Source organism: Microtus pennsylvanicus, chromosome 3 (genome assembly GCF_037038515.1).
Source record: "Microtus pennsylvanicus isolate mMicPen1 chromosome 3, mMicPen1.hap1, whole genome shotgun sequence".
In the NCBI taxonomy this organism is placed as follows: domain Eukaryota; kingdom Metazoa; phylum Chordata; class Mammalia; order Rodentia; family Cricetidae; genus Microtus; species Microtus pennsylvanicus.
In genome coordinates this window covers 111,979,384-112,000,167 of record NC_134581.1, presented here as the reverse complement: position 1 = coordinate 112,000,167, position 20,784 = coordinate 111,979,384, and the positions used below count along the sequence as shown (strand labels likewise).

The following is a 20,784-nucleotide window of genomic DNA, read 5'->3' as shown; positions in this document are numbered from 1 at the left end:
GAGGCAGAAGCTGCCTCTCAGAGTGGAAGATGGAAAAGGAAGAGACTCATGCTGCAGGCTGCAAGCAGGAAGGAAGATCTGCCTGCCTCAGCAGATGGGGAGGGAGTTGGCATGACTTGTCTCTTAAAGAGACAGAACTGATAATTACAGTAGCTCTGTAGTAGAGTTTGAAGTCAGGGATGGTGATGCCTCCAGAAGTTCTTTTATTGTACAGGATTGTTTTGGCTATTCTGGGATTTTTGCTTTTCCATATGAAGGTGAGTGTTGTTCTTTCGAGGTCTGTGAAGAATTTTGAAGTCATCCCAACTTCTTTCCAGGTACAGTTGTCTGCCACCTTCAATGTTATATGAGCGGAGATTTATCAGAGAACTCAAATGAGTTTAGTGATTTCAAAGTCCTTGAGGGAAGAAATGGTTTTCTCATGAGTCAGCCTCACTTCAGAGGCTACACTCCAATGAAGTGGGGAATTAGTAGATGTTACTCACAGAAGTGAAGGAAAACTGCTCATGGCGTTGCTGCACCTGGTGCTGTGGTCTGGCATTGCCGTACCTGGTGCTGTGGACTGGCATTGCCGTACCTGGTGCTGTGGACTGGCTACGGCTGGAGTGTCAGCACAAGAGGTCATGTGTTGGGCACTTTGTTTTTTGGGTGACAATGTGTAGTCAGACCTTTGACAGTTGGGGCCTAATGTGAGTTTCTTATGTCACCTGGGGGTTAACTGATATAGTTCCCCAGCCTCTGCACTTCCTGTGTCAAGGTGTGATTTCTCCTCACACAAACTGTCACTGTCTTGTCACCTGCCCTTGGGCCCTTGCTGGAAGCCTAATAAACAGGGCTGCCCTGTTTGAGACTTTTGGACTTTCAAAACTTTGAACTAAATAACTCTTGTTTCACTGTTAAGGACTCAGATTAGAATATGTGGTTATAATAATGAAAACCATGCTTACAGACCTGGCAGTGTATTCTTCCACAAAACCCCTCACCTTTCACTCAGTTCCGTCTTCTTATCTGCTTCCAAGAGGTTCCTGTAAGCCCCAGTCTGCCCTTGTTTGGATACATCATCCTACTATAGGTCTTTCTGATCCCTATATTCACATCTCACATTTTTTGCTGTTTCTTTTCTTTTATTCACTGAGGTTGGATTAAAGGATAATCAAGAGCCCACCACATAGGTGATCCAGTTCTCTCTAGGTGAGCAGCGGACATTTCCTTCAATGCCAACTTTTATAACAGAAATGAATTTCATTATGACCGATCAAAAGATACACTTTCATGTCTCCAAGATGCAAATGAGATTTAGACCTGATTCTCAGCTCTCATTCAATAAGCACATTTAAGCAAATAAGGTTTCTGCTTAAGTCACATGAATATGTCTTAGGATCCTCACAAAATGCCTCAGACTCAACTCAGTCCTCAGTCTGGAAAATTACCAGGATGACTTATTTTCGCTGAAACAAGAAGCTTCCTATGACATGTAGAAATGGTAGGCTCAACTCTCCTTCCCAGTGTGGGTGTGGGTCTGTGTGGTGTGTGTGTGTGTTTGTGTGTGTGTGTGAGTGTGTGTGTGTGTGTGTGTGAGTGTGTGTGTGTGGTGTGCTAGTGCTGGAGGAATTAATGTGAAAGCAGCATGCAAATGGAAGCTAAGTTTGTCTCTGGGGAGAATTCTTTCTGTGAATGCAGTAGCTATCACAAATCCTTTTAGGCTTGTTGGAGATAACTTTCTTAGGCTGGCTCTGTTTTCTGCCTGTTTTCAGTCCCCCAGCAGCAGTGGTCTTCCCCCTACCATTCTTCCTGACATTTGTTAATGGAGTCCCAGACAGCCTCTAAGGTTAATCTTTGAAAAGATCATTGCTGCTGAGGACTGGCTTAGCAGGCAGAACTGAACTTGATTTAGAGCCTAGTTTAAACCAAACGCACATCCAGAATGACAATAATTATTCTTTCTCTGTATTAAGCTCTTATTAAATGCCAATTATAATTGCATAATTACTACAGTCAATTCCTGAAACAGTTCTGCAATTTAAACACCCCAGCCAATTACAAATGAAGAAGAGAAGAATTAGAGGCTGAGAAGGTCACTCGAGGTCACACACCAACTGATGGCCACGTTGAATTTGAACTTCTGTCTGTACATTTCCTGTTTCTCCCATATTTACAAGACAATGTTGGCACAGCTCTCCATGTATGGAATGGAAGGGGCTCTTGGGGGCAGACACTTCATAGAAATGGTGATCCGCTTGTTAATAATGTAGCCCTGGTCTTGTTTCCACTTCATTGGAACAACATTCGGAAGGCTGAGATGTTGCAGCCTTGGGTAGGGAATTGAGCCGAGAGGTGACTTACTCACAGATGTGTCTTTACCTTCCAGGAAGATTTCCAACCTGAAGCAGCCTCAGAGACCAACTGGGAATCAGTCACAGGCCCTATCTCTGTGAGTAATTCATGATTCTGTTGCCAGTGAAAGAACTGCTAGATGAGCTCAGATAAGCCTCAGAGGAACCCCAACTGCATTAAGAACTCTAGCTTGACTGCAGTCCAAATTCCAGACAGTTTGAGCACCTCTGTTTCTTTCAGGCACTTTTTCATTGGCTCCTTTTTAACGTTTGCATTTTCAAGAGTCTTTTCAAGCTGGGAAGCTCTCAGTGTTTACAGTAAGATGACTTAAGTGAAAATCAGCCATGCACAGTTCTCTGACTGGGACATAACACATCCTATCCTGCAGCCGTAAAACAGTTCATGACTCATTCTATTGCTGCAAACTTAGCCATTTCTCAGGATGCTGGCCCCTTATCTGCTTTGCATGGGAAGAACAGATCTTACCTTCACCAATCCTGCATGTAGAACTTATGCCATATTAAAATATGAGACAATAGGGCTGGAGAGATGGCTCAGAGTTTAAGAGCATTGCCTGCTCTTCCAAAGGTCCTGAGTTCAATTCCCAGCAACCACATGGTGGCTCACAACCATCTGTAATGGGGTCTGGTGCCCTCTTCTGGCCTGTGGGCATACAAACAGACAGAATATTGTATACATAATAAATAAATAAATAAATATTAAAAAAATAAAATAAAATAAAATATGAGACAATAAAGTCAAGCCTCTCTCAGCCAGGTCTAAGCATGGTAAGCGAGTACCTGTAGTTCGAACACAGTACCATCTGGCTGAGTCAGTGATCCTTGAAGAATAGGAAGTAAAAAGATTGTAAGAGCCAGAGGTAGAAAAACAGTATTTTTCAGACATGATAAGATGGTTACAAACATGAATCAACAGTAGCTGGGACTGCATGCACAAGGCCTGCACACGGTCAATCTACACAAAATCTCTCCTCAGCTGAGGAGCAGTTTGGTGGCTTCTGGAGATCGGGGAACCAGTTCTCTTAAGGCACCTGCATGGCTTCTCATAGAGTCGATTGTGCTGCACCTGAGACTATACAGGCAGCACTAAGGGACTTGGTGGGTGTTTCGTTTTTGTTTGTTTTTGTAAGAGCCCATGAAATTGGGAGGGAAAGTGCTGAGGAAATAGTGAAGGAATGGGGAATGAATAAAATTTAAAGTAAATTTAATTCAATTAACATTGTAATTTATCCTCATAAATAAATAAGAGAATCTCAGTGAGACCACATCCTATACATGTATGATATTATCCAAAAGTTAAAACCAATAGTGCCCTAGGGGATTAGATAGGAAAAGAGTACTGAGGATCTGATGTTGGTGTTCTGCATCCCACATGCTTAGCTCAGTTGAGGCAACTCTGTTAGGTGGAGAACATCAAAATGAGGAGGGCATCATGGAGACATTCCTCAGGCTAAGTAGAAAAGCAGGGCACCTATCAGCCAGTGCCTAATGACAGCGACTCCACACCAGAAGGGCCTTGGAAGCCAGAGCCGAGGCTGTAGGACACACCGGCTTCTTTTCCACCTCACTCATGGCGGCTCAGGGTGGTCTGATTCTTCCTGCTCTCAGTGCAGAGCCAAACAGTTTACATGGCCTTTACCTAATTAAGCATAATCCAGGCTTTAAACAGAGGGGAGACTGGCTTATCCCTTCGGAAGATTTGGCAAAGTTCAGCCCTGGTCAATATTTACTGGAAACTTCTGGTTTGAGTTCTGGGACTTTAATCTTATTGGAAGAGCATGAGAACCAAAAGTGTTCTGTTTGTTGTTTCAATTAATTTTTCTTAGTAGACAGCGAGAATGAGTTTCCGGGCTACGTATTATACACACATTGTGTATTTTGCTCTCATCCTCTCCCCCCACTCTCTTTTATCCTTCCCCTTTGTTGTCCCCTGCCTCTATGAAAACGTTGTTTTTTAGATCTATTAAGAGCCGTATGATGGATTACTAGAACAACTATCAATTTCTATGTCAACTATATTTTGTTTTGTTAAAACTCGTTCAGAGGTTATTTTTTATGCAACAGGCATGCTTTTATGGTAATTTTAATTTAATTAACATTTTAATTTAACATTCTTATTTGTCTTTATAAATTTGTAACAGAAGCTCAATGAAACCAAATGCATGGTGCAGTTGAAGGACATACATGTAAGTGGCTCTCTCAATTTTTAAAAATGTTCGCTTCAGAAACAAAAAAAAATATTGTAGTTTCATTAGCTCTCTTAATGTGTTCTTAATTATTATTCTGTGTCTCCCAACTCCCTACATAGAATGTAGAAAACAGCCAAGAATCTCATTCAGAGGACCAAGTGTTAATTTTACCTGTGGTTTGAATTTTTCCTCCAGCTCAGTGTTAGAGGAGATACTGTTGTCTCCATTCACCCCAACTCCATTTCAGGACTGAGAGTCCCTGAAGAGCTCATTCTCCGAGAAAGGTCTGGGTACACAGCAACACTCCAGGCATTGTTGAGAGTCATCTGAGAATGCTTATTGCATCCACTTTTCCCAGAGCTAGAATAAGAAGCTTTGACTTCTATGTAAATGGTTTGATTGACATTCCTACTTTTATTTCAAAGCTTTAAATGCTACAAATCTCATTTTGATTTGTGGGATATTAGACCCGCACTGTGATATAAGGCTAATTGTGTGGTGAGTGTGAACCACTGGGGATGGAGCAAATGATTATCCATACAGGGGAAATGGAGATTTGAAATTATAGTCTGATTTGTAAGTGTCATATACCCATGGCATGTGAATAGCAAGAGAGTTGTAGAAAACAAAATCAAGTGTCTCTATCAGAGTTCAGCTCATGTCACACACACACATACACACATTTAATTTAAAGAACTACATTGTCAACAACTGAAGGAACAGGAGTTAGGTTGTTGCTTCCACCGTTAAGAGCAACTGTTGTTCTTGCAGAGGACCCAGGTTCAGTTCTCTGTAACCACGGTGGTGGTTGATGACCGATTAGCTCCAGTTCCAAGGACTCTACACCATTTTGTGACCCTTGTAGTCACCAGGCATGTATGTGGTACATATTAATACACTCATGCTTTGTAAAAACTCATCTCATATTCTTAAAATAAATAAATATAAGGTATTAAAAAAGAACTGAAGAAACTAATATGTCTGCAACTGGATGAAGGTGTATTATCACCAGCAAGATGAGTATTGAGGGTGTCTTTATCAAACTGTTAACATATCCCTCTTATGTTGTGCATGACAAATACCAAGTGACCAGATAACCAATTGCTTCTATATACCTCTGTGGCCTTGTAAGCAGGTGACAAAAGCACCGTGGTGGGAGAAAGAATGAGAATATCTCCTTATTTTGATGGGGCTAACTAAAAGTGGACATATTCATCAACCTATCTCCTGCCCCACTGCACTTCCCTATTCCCACATTCTCCCTAATCCTCCTACAAAGCACAAAAGGAAACTGCTCCTAGGTCACACCAGTGAGAGATGATTTCATTGGACTCTATTATTTCACCAACAAGGGTGCAGTCCTCTGAAAGTGGGGATCATGAAGTCTTATGAACAGACCTATGAAGTGTAGGTGGCTGGATAGGGAAGAATCAGAGAATATGGGAGCATCTGTGTATAGCTGGAGGCTCTGAAGCATGGGCTATTTCTATTTCTTACAGTTTCATTCTAAAAAGACAAGTTTTCACTAATTTCGCTTTCCTTTAATGATAGGAAATATTTATATTTACCCGTGGGTAGATCTTAGTCGCTTGGTAGTTTCTTTAAAGATGTTTAGATGATCATTTGAGGCTGTGTTATTTCTATTTCTCTATTAATGGGTCATGAATTTTCACAGAGATGTTCAACTCATGGCTCATTTACCTCAAGATTGTACAAGAGTTAGTGGTGTTTACAAACTAAGTAGGAATGTTTTATTTCTGGCAAAATACATAATCCTTTTATCTTCTTTCAAAGGCATTGTATTCACCATTTAAATAATATTCTGAGGCTCTTTAAATGACAACTGGGGTCATTGTTAAGCTGTAACAGGCCTTTCGCATTTTTTCTTTCAATATGCTTCCCATGTGAACCTTGCTCTCTTCAGAGAGTCAGTTTCAGGGCTAATTATCTTGTTGATGGTAAATAAGTTGGCTAAAGTGCCAGATTTTATTAGAATATCTCCAGAGTGTGATCAAATTCATCTCAGACCACATCTGCAATGGGAAGTATTGTGGAAGTGGGGCACAGAAGCTCAGCATGAAAGAACAGATCATACCGTCGGAAATTGCTTTAAAGGAACTCAGAGTTTATTAGTAGTAGTTAATTACTATGAATGATCTGGACTAGGAACCAAGAAATCAGATGTCAAATTTTATATTCTACTTGCCCTGTATCTTTTGAAATGATCACAGCTCAGATGAGTAGAAAGTTTTATGACAATTACGTGTCATATTGCAATGTTATGATATTTTAATGATGTATTGTACTGCAGAAAGCAACTCTTCCTTAAGTATAGTTGTATGTCTTGGAACCCACAAGACTATACAGTAACTCTACAGCTGATAGACCAATAGGCAAATTAACAGGAAGTGTAGGCATTCTGTTCTGAGCCCTGAGGGGGTACTGAGGCTGTCACTCAAGGACCCCGATATGTGTGATTGTTGTATTTCTTGCAATGGTCCCTTTCTAAGTACATTAAGCTGTGTGTCACTCTTAGGGGGTGTCCTATCACTCTTCATCAGTAACGGACCCGACGCTCACTGCTGATGCTCTGGACAAAACAATTGCAGAATTTGATACCGTAGAAGATCTGCTTAAGCACTTCAATCCAGAGTCTTGGCAAGATGATCTAGAAAATTTATATCTGGACACCGCTCATTATAGAGGCAGATCATACCATGACCGGAAGTCCAAAGGTAAGAATCAGAGTCTTGGATGCTCTTCATCACTAAGAGTGTTCCGATAATAATAAGAATCTGTGGTGTCGTCTGTTTAATTCTTTCCACTCTGGCGACTACTGTCAGTTTACTGTCGCATCTATCTGTCACAGCACTTCCAAATTAAGTTGTCTGTTTGGCCAAACTATTGTTTGTATATGACTAAAAAAGATCAACCACAACTTGAAGACCTTATCAAAAGTAACTGTGGCCTAGACAAATGGTTCAGGAGGTGAAAAGCTTGCTTCACAAACATCAGGACCAAGTTTGGATCATCTGCACCCTGATAAAAAGTACATACCCACAATCCCAGTCCTGGGGAAGCAGAAACCAGCAGATCTCTGGGCTCATTGATCAGCAGAGATAGCCCCAAAATAGTGAAAAACTCTACCTCAAAAAATTAAAATTATACTTTAAAAAACGAGTTAGAAAGTGATTGAGAAAGATCCCTGGCATCAAACTCTGACATCCACATGCACGTTCATATATGTCGGCATACACAGATGCACAAGCACAAAAGTACACATGCATATATATGACATACAACAGACATGAGATATCTCAGCTAGCTTCCTATATCTTAGCAGGTAAAACCTGATTTTACAGTGGAAAAAGCCAAAGTCAGGAATTGTGTGTGGATCACGTGCTGGAAGCTGCGCGGTTAGATGACAATGGAGAAGAAATGAGCTTCCTGGCCTCTGGCTTATACCAGAATTGTCCATGTGATCAACTGCTGTGCTCTCTTGACAGCTGTCATTGTTGGCTTGGTGTGGGATTGCCAGTGTTGGGGCCAGAGGACTGCTGTGAACAGCTAGGTCTCACTCTGTGGACCAGTTCAGTTCTATCCATTCAACATTGGTTTGCTTAAACATACATTGCATGCATGTTGGCCATATCCTCCTACCTCATCCTCCCCTTCCCATACCTCCCCCGCTTATTGAACCTCTAGTCCTCTGGCGGTTGCTTCTACAGTCAAGTTTTCTGTTTATAGAAGCTTGCATAACTATATGACATCTAGAAACCAACAATGAAAAGAAAATGTGCATCTCTCTCTCTGAGATTTAACAATTAAGTTAACGCAATTATCTGCAGTCACGTGCATTTTTCTGTGGCTGATAATGTTCATTTTTATCCATATCTACGAAGTACTAGGCACCTGTGTGACTTGTAGGCTGATTAAGAAAAGGGTCCCAAAAAAGAATAAGAATTTACGGGATTATTTGAAAGTATATCTGAGCACATTTTATTGTAAGTTTGATGGGGAAAATAATGAGAGACAAAGAGAAAGGAATGTTTATACAGAAAATTTGAGGAAAAATAATAATTCTAACACTTTCAAAATCAGTTATATTTATCACACAGGAGACTGGCATAATTAGAAAGACTGTGTGTTTAGGTGTGTGACTAGGAATCAGAGAACAACATGGCTATCTCTAGTCAAATTCCTGCAATGTACTTGCTTTATTTGATAAGATTTGTTTAAGTTTTGCTAACAAGTCTCACAGGGTTTATGTCACATATATCTGAAGGTGTTCAGCCAAGACATGGCCTGTTTCCCACACTGTGTAATGTCAAGGATATTTCCAGACTCTGAGTGCCGGCTGCTCCCACACAACCTATGAGAATGTTGAGCCCCAATGACCAATTACTAAACTTCTGTCAGGGTTTTCTGCTCCTGGTTTAGGTCATAAATCTTACCTACGAAGCATATATGGTGGAGGAAGGACGAAAAAGGAGCAGGCACCCTGCTGTTATAGAGACGCAAACATCCTCAGGGCTCAGACTGGATTCATTTCACAGACGACATTGGTTTATTTAAAGTGTTACTGTATTTGGTGGGTCTCCACTAGTCAACACTTAAAGAAGTGCAATAGACCTAGGACTTGAAAATCCCAGCAGAAAATACTTTGAAAACATGGTCTCAGACACAGGATCAGTAGCCTGGGACCCTGGCTTCAGGCTTCTCAGGGCCTCTTCCCTGCAAACAGTAAAATCCTTTCACCCCAGCCAGGCAGATCTCTGTGATGAGGGCAGTCTGGTCCTCAGAGTGAGTTCCAGGACAACCGGGGCTATCTACACAAAGAAACACTGTCTCTGGACTGGGGGAAGGGTGGGGGCTGGAGGGGGAGAAGGGGTCTTAGATATCACTAATCCTGAGCTTTTTTTTTCCCTCAAGATTATGTTGTATGGGAGACAGGAGACCTGGATTCAAATCCTGAGTTTATATGGTTTTTCTTTCTTCTTCTTTTTTTCTTAAATCACTGATCTTGTATCTCTCATTCCTATTGGGACCTATCATCTGCTTGTGAGGATGGCTATTCAGGGAATCCTAAAGAGCCCCAACAATTTGACACTTAGCTAGCTGTACTAACTTTCCGTTCTGAAATATGTGTGCATCACTTCCTCGGTGAACCTATGTTGTCCCTTACCCCGTCCCTGCTGTATCCAAAGTTATGAGTACTTGAGAAACATAACAACAAATACAAAGAAAGCTTTGTGGTTTCTTTAATGGAATAAGCAATCCCAGGACCTTGTAGAATCTTTACTTTGCACGAATCAATAATTTTATGGGGTGTATTATAAAATACAGCTGCCTAGCCCCAACCCAGACATGTTGCCTCAGAATCTCTGAGGGCAGAGATGGACACTGATGACTTTGGGGTGTCCTGAAAACCACCATGAAGAGAGCATCCGGTCCGTGTCTCTAATATGCATGTCATATATGATTGGATAACTGATGAGTTTTTCAAGTCCTGAGGATTGTACTCGTGGCCTTGTACACATCTAACAAGTGTTCTGTGCCTAGCTCTCCCCTGCCTTTCAGCCCAGTGTGTTTCTAAAATCTGTAGAAGTCCACCCATAGACAGACGTCACTTTGCTAAGAATGCCTTTGCTTACAGAAATAGCTGACCTTGCCAGAGCAGTCAAGGCAGAGTTCTACTTGACGTTTGTGGCAAAGGAAATGGCATTTGTCTCCCCTGTTGGTTTAGGTTCCATTCCCTAGCCTCCTGTATAAAACAGCCCAATGGTGGACTCACCCATACCTTTCATTTACCCTTACCAAGTCAGCACTGGCCTGCATTGAATGAACGTCTGGTCTAATTGTGTGTCTGCAGACCACAGAGGAAGGGGAAGGCGGGTTTAGTATTTCAGCATGTGTTTTCTGCCTCTAGAACTTCAAATACAAGCCCAGGGCTCATGTCGTGGTATCCAAGGGAGGATCAGTGACTAAGACGTGAACACAGAAAAGCAGCCATAAGGTGCTGACCCCCTCCTTTGAGATAAAACCAAGAAATGCCCCCACTCTCACAGGAAATGTGTTTATGATATTGTGCAGAAAAAGAACTAGAATTTCTTTTTGTCTCAAGGTGGTGGGTGCTATCTATGGGTCTTGTGGATGCTAGGCAAGCACGCTTCCTGAGTTATGTTGTTCACCCCCCTTTTTACTTCTTATGTTGAGATAGGAGCTCACAGAATTCTCCAGGCTAGCCTTAACGTCACTCTGTAACCCAGGAATGCCTCAAAATTAAAACCTCCTGACTCAGCACCTCCCATAGCTGGGACTATAGGATGGTGCAATCGGTCTCAGTACTTTTCATTGTTGACTCATCAAGAACCTTTTCTTTTCTTCCTGTTGTCACAGGAATCTAAAGTGGCATTTCCCATGGTTCTAAGGAGCAAGAGTCATGGAAGCTAGAATGTAAACAGGGAAAGAACACAATGTAATAGAGTGTGACAAGGAAGCATCTGAAGAACTCACATAGTAGTGAATCAGAACTCTGTGTGTGTGTGTGTGTGTGTGTGTGTGTGTGTGTGTGTGTGTCTTTTTGTGAACATACGGTGTCACTTTGTTGCCCAGGCCACCCTAAAACTGACAATATTCTTCCTGCTTCAGCTTCCCCAGTTTTGGGATCACAGTTGTGAGCCACCACACCTGGCACAAAAACATTTAATATTTTGAAATCCAATGTTATGATCTACTTCTACTTTCTCTGGTGTTGGGGGCAGTAGGTGAACATGACGGAGAGGAAATCTATGGTCAGTAGTAACTCTGTTCAAGCCAGGAGTGCCATAGAGATTCACCCTCCAGTTCCCAGGGCGATAAGCTCAAACTCTGGCTAGGCAAGGGTGCAGTGAATATACGAAGTTAATATTCTCAACCTTCAGTTTTCCAAGGTAGTACAGGAAGGGTAGTACATCTAATTGAAATCCATAGGTGATGATGGCTCCAAAACCCAACTTTTGGTCTATAATATCTGTCTTATACTTCCAACATCACAGATGCCCAGAAATTAAAGAGGAAAAAAAAAGTCTTCTCTAATTCAAGTTTCATTTACTTTTTCAAATAGTTTTCTAATAGTAGCAAAATTAGCTAAATTATGTGGATGTTCCTGTGAGCAGCTGCTTAATACTATCTAGCTTACTGCGTGACCACTGAAGTCTAACTGAAGCTCAACCATGATTCATTTCAATGGTGTAACTGTGAAGTTAGGTGCAGTGTGTATTCCTTTAAGCTCATAGAATGAAGTTAGACATTTCTGAATTAGAAGTAATCAGTCCTAGGTTATACTAAATTTAGATGTTGAGTACAAGGATACTTGTGGAGGTTAGCAATGTGAATGGAGCTAGTTCCTTGCTTCTTTCAGAATGATAACACAATGTCACTTTAATGCCCAAAACACAGTGGCAAAAGGAAAGCCTGCCCACAAATGCAAATGCTGTAATAAAATAATAAACCACAGCTGTGGTAAACCCGCTTTCCTAGAGTGTGCAAGGACCTGAGTTCAGTCTCTAGCAACACAAACGCGCGTGTGCTCACACAGACACTGAATGGGGGAGTATAAAATATTAGCAAATGTATTGGACTGCTCCAGATTAGCAGCTATGAATTGCTAATAAAGTCTGCTCCTCTCCAGAGGATTGGCCAGCTGTGCATGTGCACGCCACCAAGGCTCTTCCCTCCCAGTGCTTTAACACTGAGTGCAGCAAACGCTTGGCATTCGGTTCATTACAAACAACACAATGTGAAATATACGACTTCTAAAGACCCTAACTGGCTAGTTATGGTAACCTTGGAGTGGTTCCCCACAGTTTCTGAGGATCTAATATCAGTTCTGTTCATTTTTTCATAACATTGTGCTCAAATCTCAGAAACATCTGACTAATTTTTAAAGCAAGGTAAATAATAGGCACAAGAAGCTGAAAATGATGTAATGAATGTGTCGCATCATGAAGTTTTCAAATGTGCTGAGGCTGTGAATAATTGAGAAACCAAGTGCTTACAGCCTTCTCTAGATGCTTATTTAATCCCTGGGTGAAACACTGGGCCAGCCAGGCTTGAGATGGTCGTTTCTGCAGCCTTCTGTGTAAATTTGACACTCAAAGTCACTGGAGACTGAATACCTCAATAGATTTTCTGTTCTAACAAGTCACTTCCTGAAACAGGGTAAACACCAACCAGATAAAAGTTGTCACAGTATAAAAAGTGTTTGCCCTCAAATCTGAAATGTAGGGGGAAAAAAGAAGAAGAATGCTGTGGATTAAAATAAAAAGAGACTTTGGAGCCACGTGAATTTGTGATACAATTCAAATTCAAATCTTAAAACAGTACCTTTGGAGAAATCCTACTGGTTCTCTGTTTCCTCCACTGTAAAATAGCTATGACGGTATCTACACTTTGCAAAGCTATGTAAGGATGTAACAGTAGCAGGATACCCATACCTAGCCACAGGTCCACAAATGGTGCTTGCTGTTTATATTAATCGCTGGAAAAAGTCTGTGCAGATCTAATTTCTTCTCTGAGCTCTGTAAAATCCCCTTGAAGGATCTGAGGTCATGCAGTAATCTGGAGAGTGTCATGCACAGTCTCCAAACACTGTCAGGTTTTAGTGGCTGTATAATCGGCACACACATTAAAAGTTTACAGAAGAATTTCCAAGTACAAAACTCGATGGATACTCCCTACCCGTAAACTTTTCCTCTCTTAAACGTTGCTTCTTTTTCTTCAGCTCTCAAACATAGCATCCTTTTGCTCTCTGGATCACCAAGATTTAGGAGACATGACCCTGCATACACGCATATATGTTACAGGAATTGCTGATGCAGGGAGACTGGACTCATTGGTTGTCTTTACTTGAGAGAAGAGTGCAAGTCACATGAAATCAAACTAAACACACCTGGCCAGAAGCCCTCTGATATTTAGGTGGAAGTGGCCATGACCCTTCTTTCCTCAGCTACTTCTGCTGGAAGGTGATTTTGTTTTCAGTCTGACCTCATTTGTCTGCCTTACTAATATGGGTCATACCTACTGAGAGCAGGGATTTGGATATGGACTTCAAACATTGGAAATTCATTCAAGATAAATAAATGCATGGCATGAGAGTATCATTATTCCTGTTTTTGTAGAAAGAGAAACAAATTCAAAAAGGTTCACTGACATTGTCTAAATAGAGAGCCATGTCATGAACCTGCCTTTGCTGGCTACAAAGCTGTGGGAAGTCATTGGTGTTTAAAGATTAGAATCATGGGCTTGAAGGTAGAAAAGGGTGTAGAGGAAATGTGAATAGAGTAGTCCCACACTAGCTCACAATCAAGTATATTAAAGGGTCCTTTGTTTAGGGGGTCAGACTCACAGATCACAGTCCTCTGCACAAGCGGGGAACAAGAACCAAATTCGCCAGCCAGAAAGAGCGAGCGAGCAAGCACACACCTTTTTTGGCACTCAAGGCCATGTCCAACCTGGTCAAGCATCTCAAAGGCCATTGACTAAGGAGTTTTACCAGCACCTCCCCCTTCAGTCTAAATAAGAGTTCCAAACACAATACAAAACTATATTCAATAAGCACAGATATTAAGTATAAAAATTAGAATTACAACCAGCATAAACAATATTAAGAAAGAAACATATACTAAATGTTTCAATAATTATTCTATCCTAAGGAGTCTAAGTCTTATATTAGAAATGACTTGGCTAAGTCATGAGAGGAAGGTAACTACGACTATCTAGTCTTTAACCCCATTGAAGACCTGACAAGGGATTTATATTACTTTAAGTGCAATCAAGCAGCTTCCAAAATGTGCAACAAATGACTGAGGCAACTGGCTACCTGGCCAATCACCCAAAGTCTCATTTGCAACATTGGAGCAATCAACTTTGGCTAAGGCCTAGAGTAACTGACAGAGCATTTTCAGAGGCAGGAAAATTTTCAAAACCATCTTACCCTGTCTTAAAACAACTGTGCAGCAAATGAGGACAATGACCTCAAAATGTAACAATGTATAAATATCTTGATCAGAGGTAGAAATGTATACTGCAATATAATAAATATATCTTAAAATTGTATCAATATACAATCTTAAGCAGACATAGAAATGTGCATACATACAATAGGACAAAATAACTTTTCATAAGTATGCAAATATTGTAAACAGAGATAGAGAATATTCAATATAAGATATATAATTTGAATTTGTATCAATATACAAGAATCTATATCAATGTATAAATTGTCTGTAAATAATGGCTATTATTATTAGTGTGAGTAAGCTCATACTAATCTACCTATTATCCCATCCAATTTCCCTTTTTATTTTTAAAGAAGATCCCTGAGCCTACATAATTCTCACCCCAACTCCCAACCCTATGCCAGTTAGAATCAACCCCTAATTGATGTCCTAAACCCTGAGGACAAACTTTGTTGAGAGAGGGGACATCATCTTCTAAAATTACTTCCAGCTGTCATGGGGGTGTTGTTCTTTCTATGGGATCCTATGAAAGTAAAATGATGGTTAAGTTTCAAGACTACTATCTGGTCTCATTGCAAATAGTCTCTGAGTAGTCGATAGGATTTTTCTGAAGTTCTTATTTGACGTTCTGGCCAGAATGTTGTAAGAAGGAGCACCATTTCAACTAACCAAATTGAAACCTGTTGAGCAGCGAGTGCCCAAAACCAATCTTAAAGTAGCACTGTCAGCATCATGACATCATATGAACCAGGTGGAGTCGTTATTGTGGGGCCCAGTCTTCTTCCTGGAAACTTCAAAGATTACTTCAGAAAAATTTATTGTTCAAAGTGGAAAACTAAAATATTATCAACATAGGCTTATATTCAATGAAAAGTATGATAAAGAAAAAATTCCTAAATTCTTTCTTCTTTCTGTCTCATACCAAATGGCTTCTGACATAAGACAGAAACTGAATTTTTTTCTTAACAACATGGTTGGATTCAGAGAAGGACAGAGCTGTTGTCCAACTCCAAAGCCAGCTTTGATTTTTAAGTGAGTCACAACTGTTAACATACTAAGAGGTAGAGATATGTGTTCAGGTAATGAAATTTGACCCTGTAGATGACCTGTTCTCATAAGTCAGATTACTCTTTATTTGGTAGTTCTTTCTGGGCAGTTATCTTTTTTCTTTAGGTATTTAATTGCCCAAGGTCTCTTGATATTTTGAAGATGAGTATTTTCCTGCAGACAAGAACAGAAAACCCTGCCCCAACCATTATGAGGTTTTCTTATCACCTGTATGATTGTCACCTCTGTGGATGAGCTGTCATTTCTCTATCTCAAGATGTTTCTCCTTTTCAAACCGAATCTTTATTAATTTTGATGGTATCCATAGCTTTTCTTCTCCTGTGGAAAGAGTGAAACCCCTTCCCCAGCATAGCAAATCTCCTGGTTTCCATTCTGAAGTCAACACATCTTTGAAATACACCAGCTGATTTAATTCAGAAGTTTTTTCTATTATCCAATGTCTCTCTGCTACCATCACTCTTTTCTCATTAGCATTAAGAAAATTCAAGGTTAATAAATAGTTATGCAATCTATTTCTGGAGGAATTTTCCATCCTTTCCTGTTTAATGTATCATTTATAGGCAAGGGATTGCAGTGCCTGGGCTGGCAAGAAATGCATGGCCCCAGTGCCTAAGCATCCCTTCACCTATTTTCTTAGTTTTCATAGATGTGCTTGTTGCATACATCTGCCCAGGTAGCGTTCCCAGGGGTCAGAGACCTGTCTGATAATGATGTCAATGTTCTTCAACTCTAATTCTAGATAACATTCTATTATCTAGACTTATTTCCTACAACATCTTGGATGAATATTTACTAGTTCTTGACATCTGAAAGATGGAGATAATAATATCCAAAGTAAAGGCTTGTCTTGAAACCAATGCAAGTATATGCAAGAAACCAATATAAGTGTGGGCTCAATAACTTCCCATTACCACACTGCTTCATTATATTTTTGAACCTTAGAAATCAGCAATTGACTGGAGAGAATTATTGTGTTGTAGGTTAATTTTTATAGCCACAATAGTAAATGTTTCTATTCTTTAGGATATTCAGTAGACAAAGGGAATTATGAAATGAGAGCATCTGGTGGCTTGTTACAATAATACAATTACTCACTTATTCACTTATTCTCTCACCTCAGGGCTAGAAATCTATGTTGAAGCATCAGTGTCCCCTCAACAGCTCTTCCTACCAGGTTGATGTGGTGGTCCACATTAAGCAAGGGCTGTGTTTCTCAACACTCCAGGTGGACATCTGAGAGGCAGCGTCCTTGAAGCCAGGCTCTAGGTGCCATGGGTCTTCTTGCAGCTGTCTCCAGGGAACATCTGATTCTACAGCTCTGATTTCCCAGCCCTTATTGATCACCTTTCAGACCACTTTCTAGGTTAGGTTAGAAAGAAGAGCATCCCAGCATCTGAGACAATAATTTGGTTCAAATTATTTCTCCTTCTGTGTGTGATTGGAAAGATTATGCCTAAAAGAATATGAATAATTTCTTCAATTCATTCATGGAGTTGTTAGTTATTGAATGTCAATTCTTAGGAAAAGAGAAATCTGTCATAAAGATGAGGTGTATTTTCTTTGGCTTGACCCTGCTTTAACTGGAGGCTGTCATGTAGTTCTAAAAGAATAATCTTAAATGAACTGTGTCTGCTGCTCCCATCAGGACCCACACAGTAGGGAGAGGAAATAAACCTGTAGATCACTAAAAGAGGAACTAGAGATGCTTGGGTTTTGTTTTTGTCTTTCTTGATTTTTCAGAGATTCTCTTTTCTCTGTGATGAAAGTAAACTCAAGCTTGTTCATACTTTATGTGGTCATACATGAGAACATGGTTCAGTTTCTCACACTACTAGTCTAAAAGACAGGGACAAGACAGGCTGGCTTTGCCCCTGCCTCAGCCCTCATCTATTAGACATGAGACAGAAGTGTCCGTTCATATCCTCTTTCTAGAATGCAGAGGGAATGCATATCACAGCACACTTGGGCTGCACTACAGGGTTGAGGTTGTAGCAAGGAGGTATTTCCTAACCCTGACCCACAGGACAGCATTCTACCTTAGATCACTATGTTCAGAAGGAGGTTTGCATCTTGGAACCTTCTTACCATTTCTAGATAGAACGTTATCAGTGCAGAGTACCCGGTTATTAACTGATGCCAAAGAGATACTAAAAATATATCTGGTGAAATAAAGAAAACTAGAGGAAAGTGATCAACATTTGAATTAAGTTTGGAATATCCTTGCAGCTCTTTTGCTGTTCAGTCACAGAGATGGAAACGGCAAAGGAAGGGCAGCCCCTTCTCCTCAGTCCCCAGGGAAACTCACACTGCAGTGCTCCTTCCAGCAGGAAAACCCGAAGCCTTGGGTCCTCACTCATCTCTGTACTGACTGGAAACTCAACACATGATGCAGAATGTCTGCGACTGGGCTGTCACTTTATCCTCAGCCAGTCAGAAGAACCTGTGCGCTGTTGTTCTAAGCTAAGCGCCTCTGCAGCCTCCATCCCCCGGTGCCACAGCTGTCACCTTGACTTGATGCGTTAACTGGCAGCCGTGTAAATCTCTTCCAGCGAGAAGTGGAAGTGAGCAGTGCATGGCTATAAGAAACATCTCTGCAGCAAGGGGGAAGGGGGCGTCTCCAGGGAGACCTAGACTTGTGTATTTTACCGGGATTGCTGAAGGAACCTCGTGGAGAAGGCATGCAGCAAATTGGCTCAGCTACCCTGCATGCGAGGGTGTGTGGCCACTCACTATAGCACCTTCAGCTCCGTGTCAGTTAAAAAAGCCTAATACAGGTCCAGTGGTGTTGGTCTTCTTTCTTCCACCAGTGGCCTCTGCTTGTGAGGCTATGGACTAAAAAAAGCAAGGGCATTAACTGCAGCTTTACCATTTTCCCTTCACTTTCGTTTTTCTCCCAAAAAAGTTGGGGGCAAAGCAATGTAGGCATGTGTGGAAGTTCCTAGTACAAGGCTGCAGTGAGGAGTGAGGAAACAGCTCAGTGTGGGTATGCCCTGGTTTATCTTTGTGGGCGTCATGAACCCACCCACCCCCACATTAATTTCATCTCTTTTCTCTCCTGTTGGACAAACGCATTGTCATTATCGTTGGCAGCAGATTTGGCCCTCTATCTCAGCCTGGTCTAGCAGCCCAATAATGCACAGGCCAGCATGAGTATTTATCTCAAGGTGACACTTGTAATGGCTGACTGCTGCACTTCTTAATCCGTTTATGCAATCCTTCCTCTTTTGCTTGCCGTTGTTGGCAGGGATTTAGCAGCAATAAAAATGGTTTCTTTCCCAAGACAGAGTTCATTCAATTTAAAGCTGGATTGATTATAGCTAAACTTATGACATGTCTTTACAAAGGAAGAAAAAACAGCAGTAAATTATGCACAGTGATTATTTAGCATTTATGGAGTTCCCACAGCGTCCTGGGCTCAGCACATAGCAGCTAGAAATAAACTGCTGCCCTTGAGAATCAAAGCACAGCTGTCTATCTGAGAGGGCATTTAGGGCAGCCCATCAATCCCGGTGCCATTTAACTTCCATTCAAGGGTCACCTGGCCATATGGCCACTCAGTCTTACTCTCAGTGACGTTTTCTGACGGTGTGGAGTTAATGGACTCTTGGCCCATATCTGTGCATTCTCTTAATTGTCTTTCTCTCAGAACCATTTTGCTATCATACTTGGCGTTTGGTCTATGCCCCAGAGATCACTGCTTCCTGCTCTTCAACAGTTTTATGTAAAGACTAAGGCATTGCAGAGGCTAGCGTGCTGAGGATGGCATTGCCTGCCTAGTACCTGTGACATTTCTCCTGCAGTAGTCTGGCTGGTGCACAGGGTAAGGTGCTAAGAGCAGGTGGAAGGATTTTCTTCTAACTGTAGTTGTGCAATAAGTTACTTGGGTGTTCATCAATCAGAGAATTCAGATGCAGATTCTGAGAACACCTTTTAAAATGCAACTCGGGCAACAATTACACAGGTGCATGTTTATGGTCTTGGTTGCTGTTCTGTTGCTGTAATAGATACCCCACCACCAAGCAACGTGGGAACGTTGACTTTGCTTTGGCTCACAGTGTGACATTATGCTCCATCACTGTGGGGAGCCACAGCAGCAGGAGTTTGAGGAGGCCTCTGCTCACACTGCATCCATAGACAAGGGTCAGCTGCAACAAATGCTAAGGCTCACGTCATCTTTCATTTAGGCAATGCAGGATCCCTGCTCAAGGAATGTTTCCACCCATGTTTAAGATGGATCTTACCTTATTAATTAACCCTGTCATCTGACAGCACTAAATATCACAATAACTTAGATTTGAAAGTTTAGTATAAGATTCTGAATTCATTGTAATCCCCATTCAGCATACTACTTAATAATTACTTATAAAGAGAGAAAGAGAAGAAAACCTGGCATTTTCTTTCCTTATTTTAACCATTAACTTTTTATTGATTTTTATTGAACTCTACATTTTTCTCTGCTCCCCTCTCCGTCCCTCCCCTCCCTCCTTTAACCCTCCCCCAAGGTCCCCATGCTCCCAATTTACTAAGGAGATCCTGTCTTAACCATTGACTTTTAAAGGGGTAAAAATAAAAGTGGAGAGAATCCAGTGAATTAAGATAAAGAATATTAACCAGTGTTCATCATATAACAGGTCCACTCCATTCAACCTTTTAAATATTTAAATGTTTTAGAGGAGGAAACAGAGGCTCCAAGCCGTTAAACAACTTTCCACAGAAAGAAGACATATGGTAAATTCACATCCTCACCGAAGAGCAAGACGCTACTGCCACCTATGATTCGATGAACACACATGCGCATTGTTGGCCCCACTAAGGAGGATTCGGTGCACACACGCACATTGTTTGCTCCACGTAGGATTCCATGCACACATGAATCTTGTTTGCCCCATCTAGGATTCCATGAACACACATGCAAATTATTTACCCCACCTAGCAATCCATGCACAAACATGCATTTTGTCTACCTCACCTAGGATTCCATGCACACACATGAATCTTGTCTACCACACCTAAAATTCCATGCACACACATGCATCTTGTCTACTCCACCTAAAATTCCATGCACACACATGCATGTTGTCTACCCCACCTAAAATTCCATGCACACACATGCATCTTGTCTACCCCACCTAAAATTCCACGCACACACATGCATCTTGTCTACCCCACCTA

At 41.2% G+C, this 20,784-nt stretch overlaps 1 protein-coding gene across 4 annotated transcripts in view; it reads left to right on the top strand.

Annotated features, from left to right (window-relative positions):
* Pdgfd (platelet derived growth factor D) overlaps nucleotides 1–20,784 on the top strand; it is a 263,659-nt gene that overhangs the window by 175,427 nt on the left and 67,448 nt on the right. For all 4 annotated transcript variants that reach the window (XR_012910068.1, XR_012910067.1, XM_075966863.1 and 1 more), the window contains exons 4-6: nucleotides 2,369–2,431; nucleotides 4,496–4,540; nucleotides 7,080–7,278. Coding sequence is in view for 2 of the 4 variants with exons in the window: in XM_075966863.1 (XP_075822978.1) it covers nucleotides 2,369–2,431; nucleotides 4,496–4,540; nucleotides 7,080–7,278 (307 nt within the window). In the remaining 2 variants the exon portion in view is untranslated. The remainder of the gene's footprint in view (nucleotides 1–2,368; nucleotides 2,432–4,495; nucleotides 4,541–7,079; nucleotides 7,279–20,784) is intronic.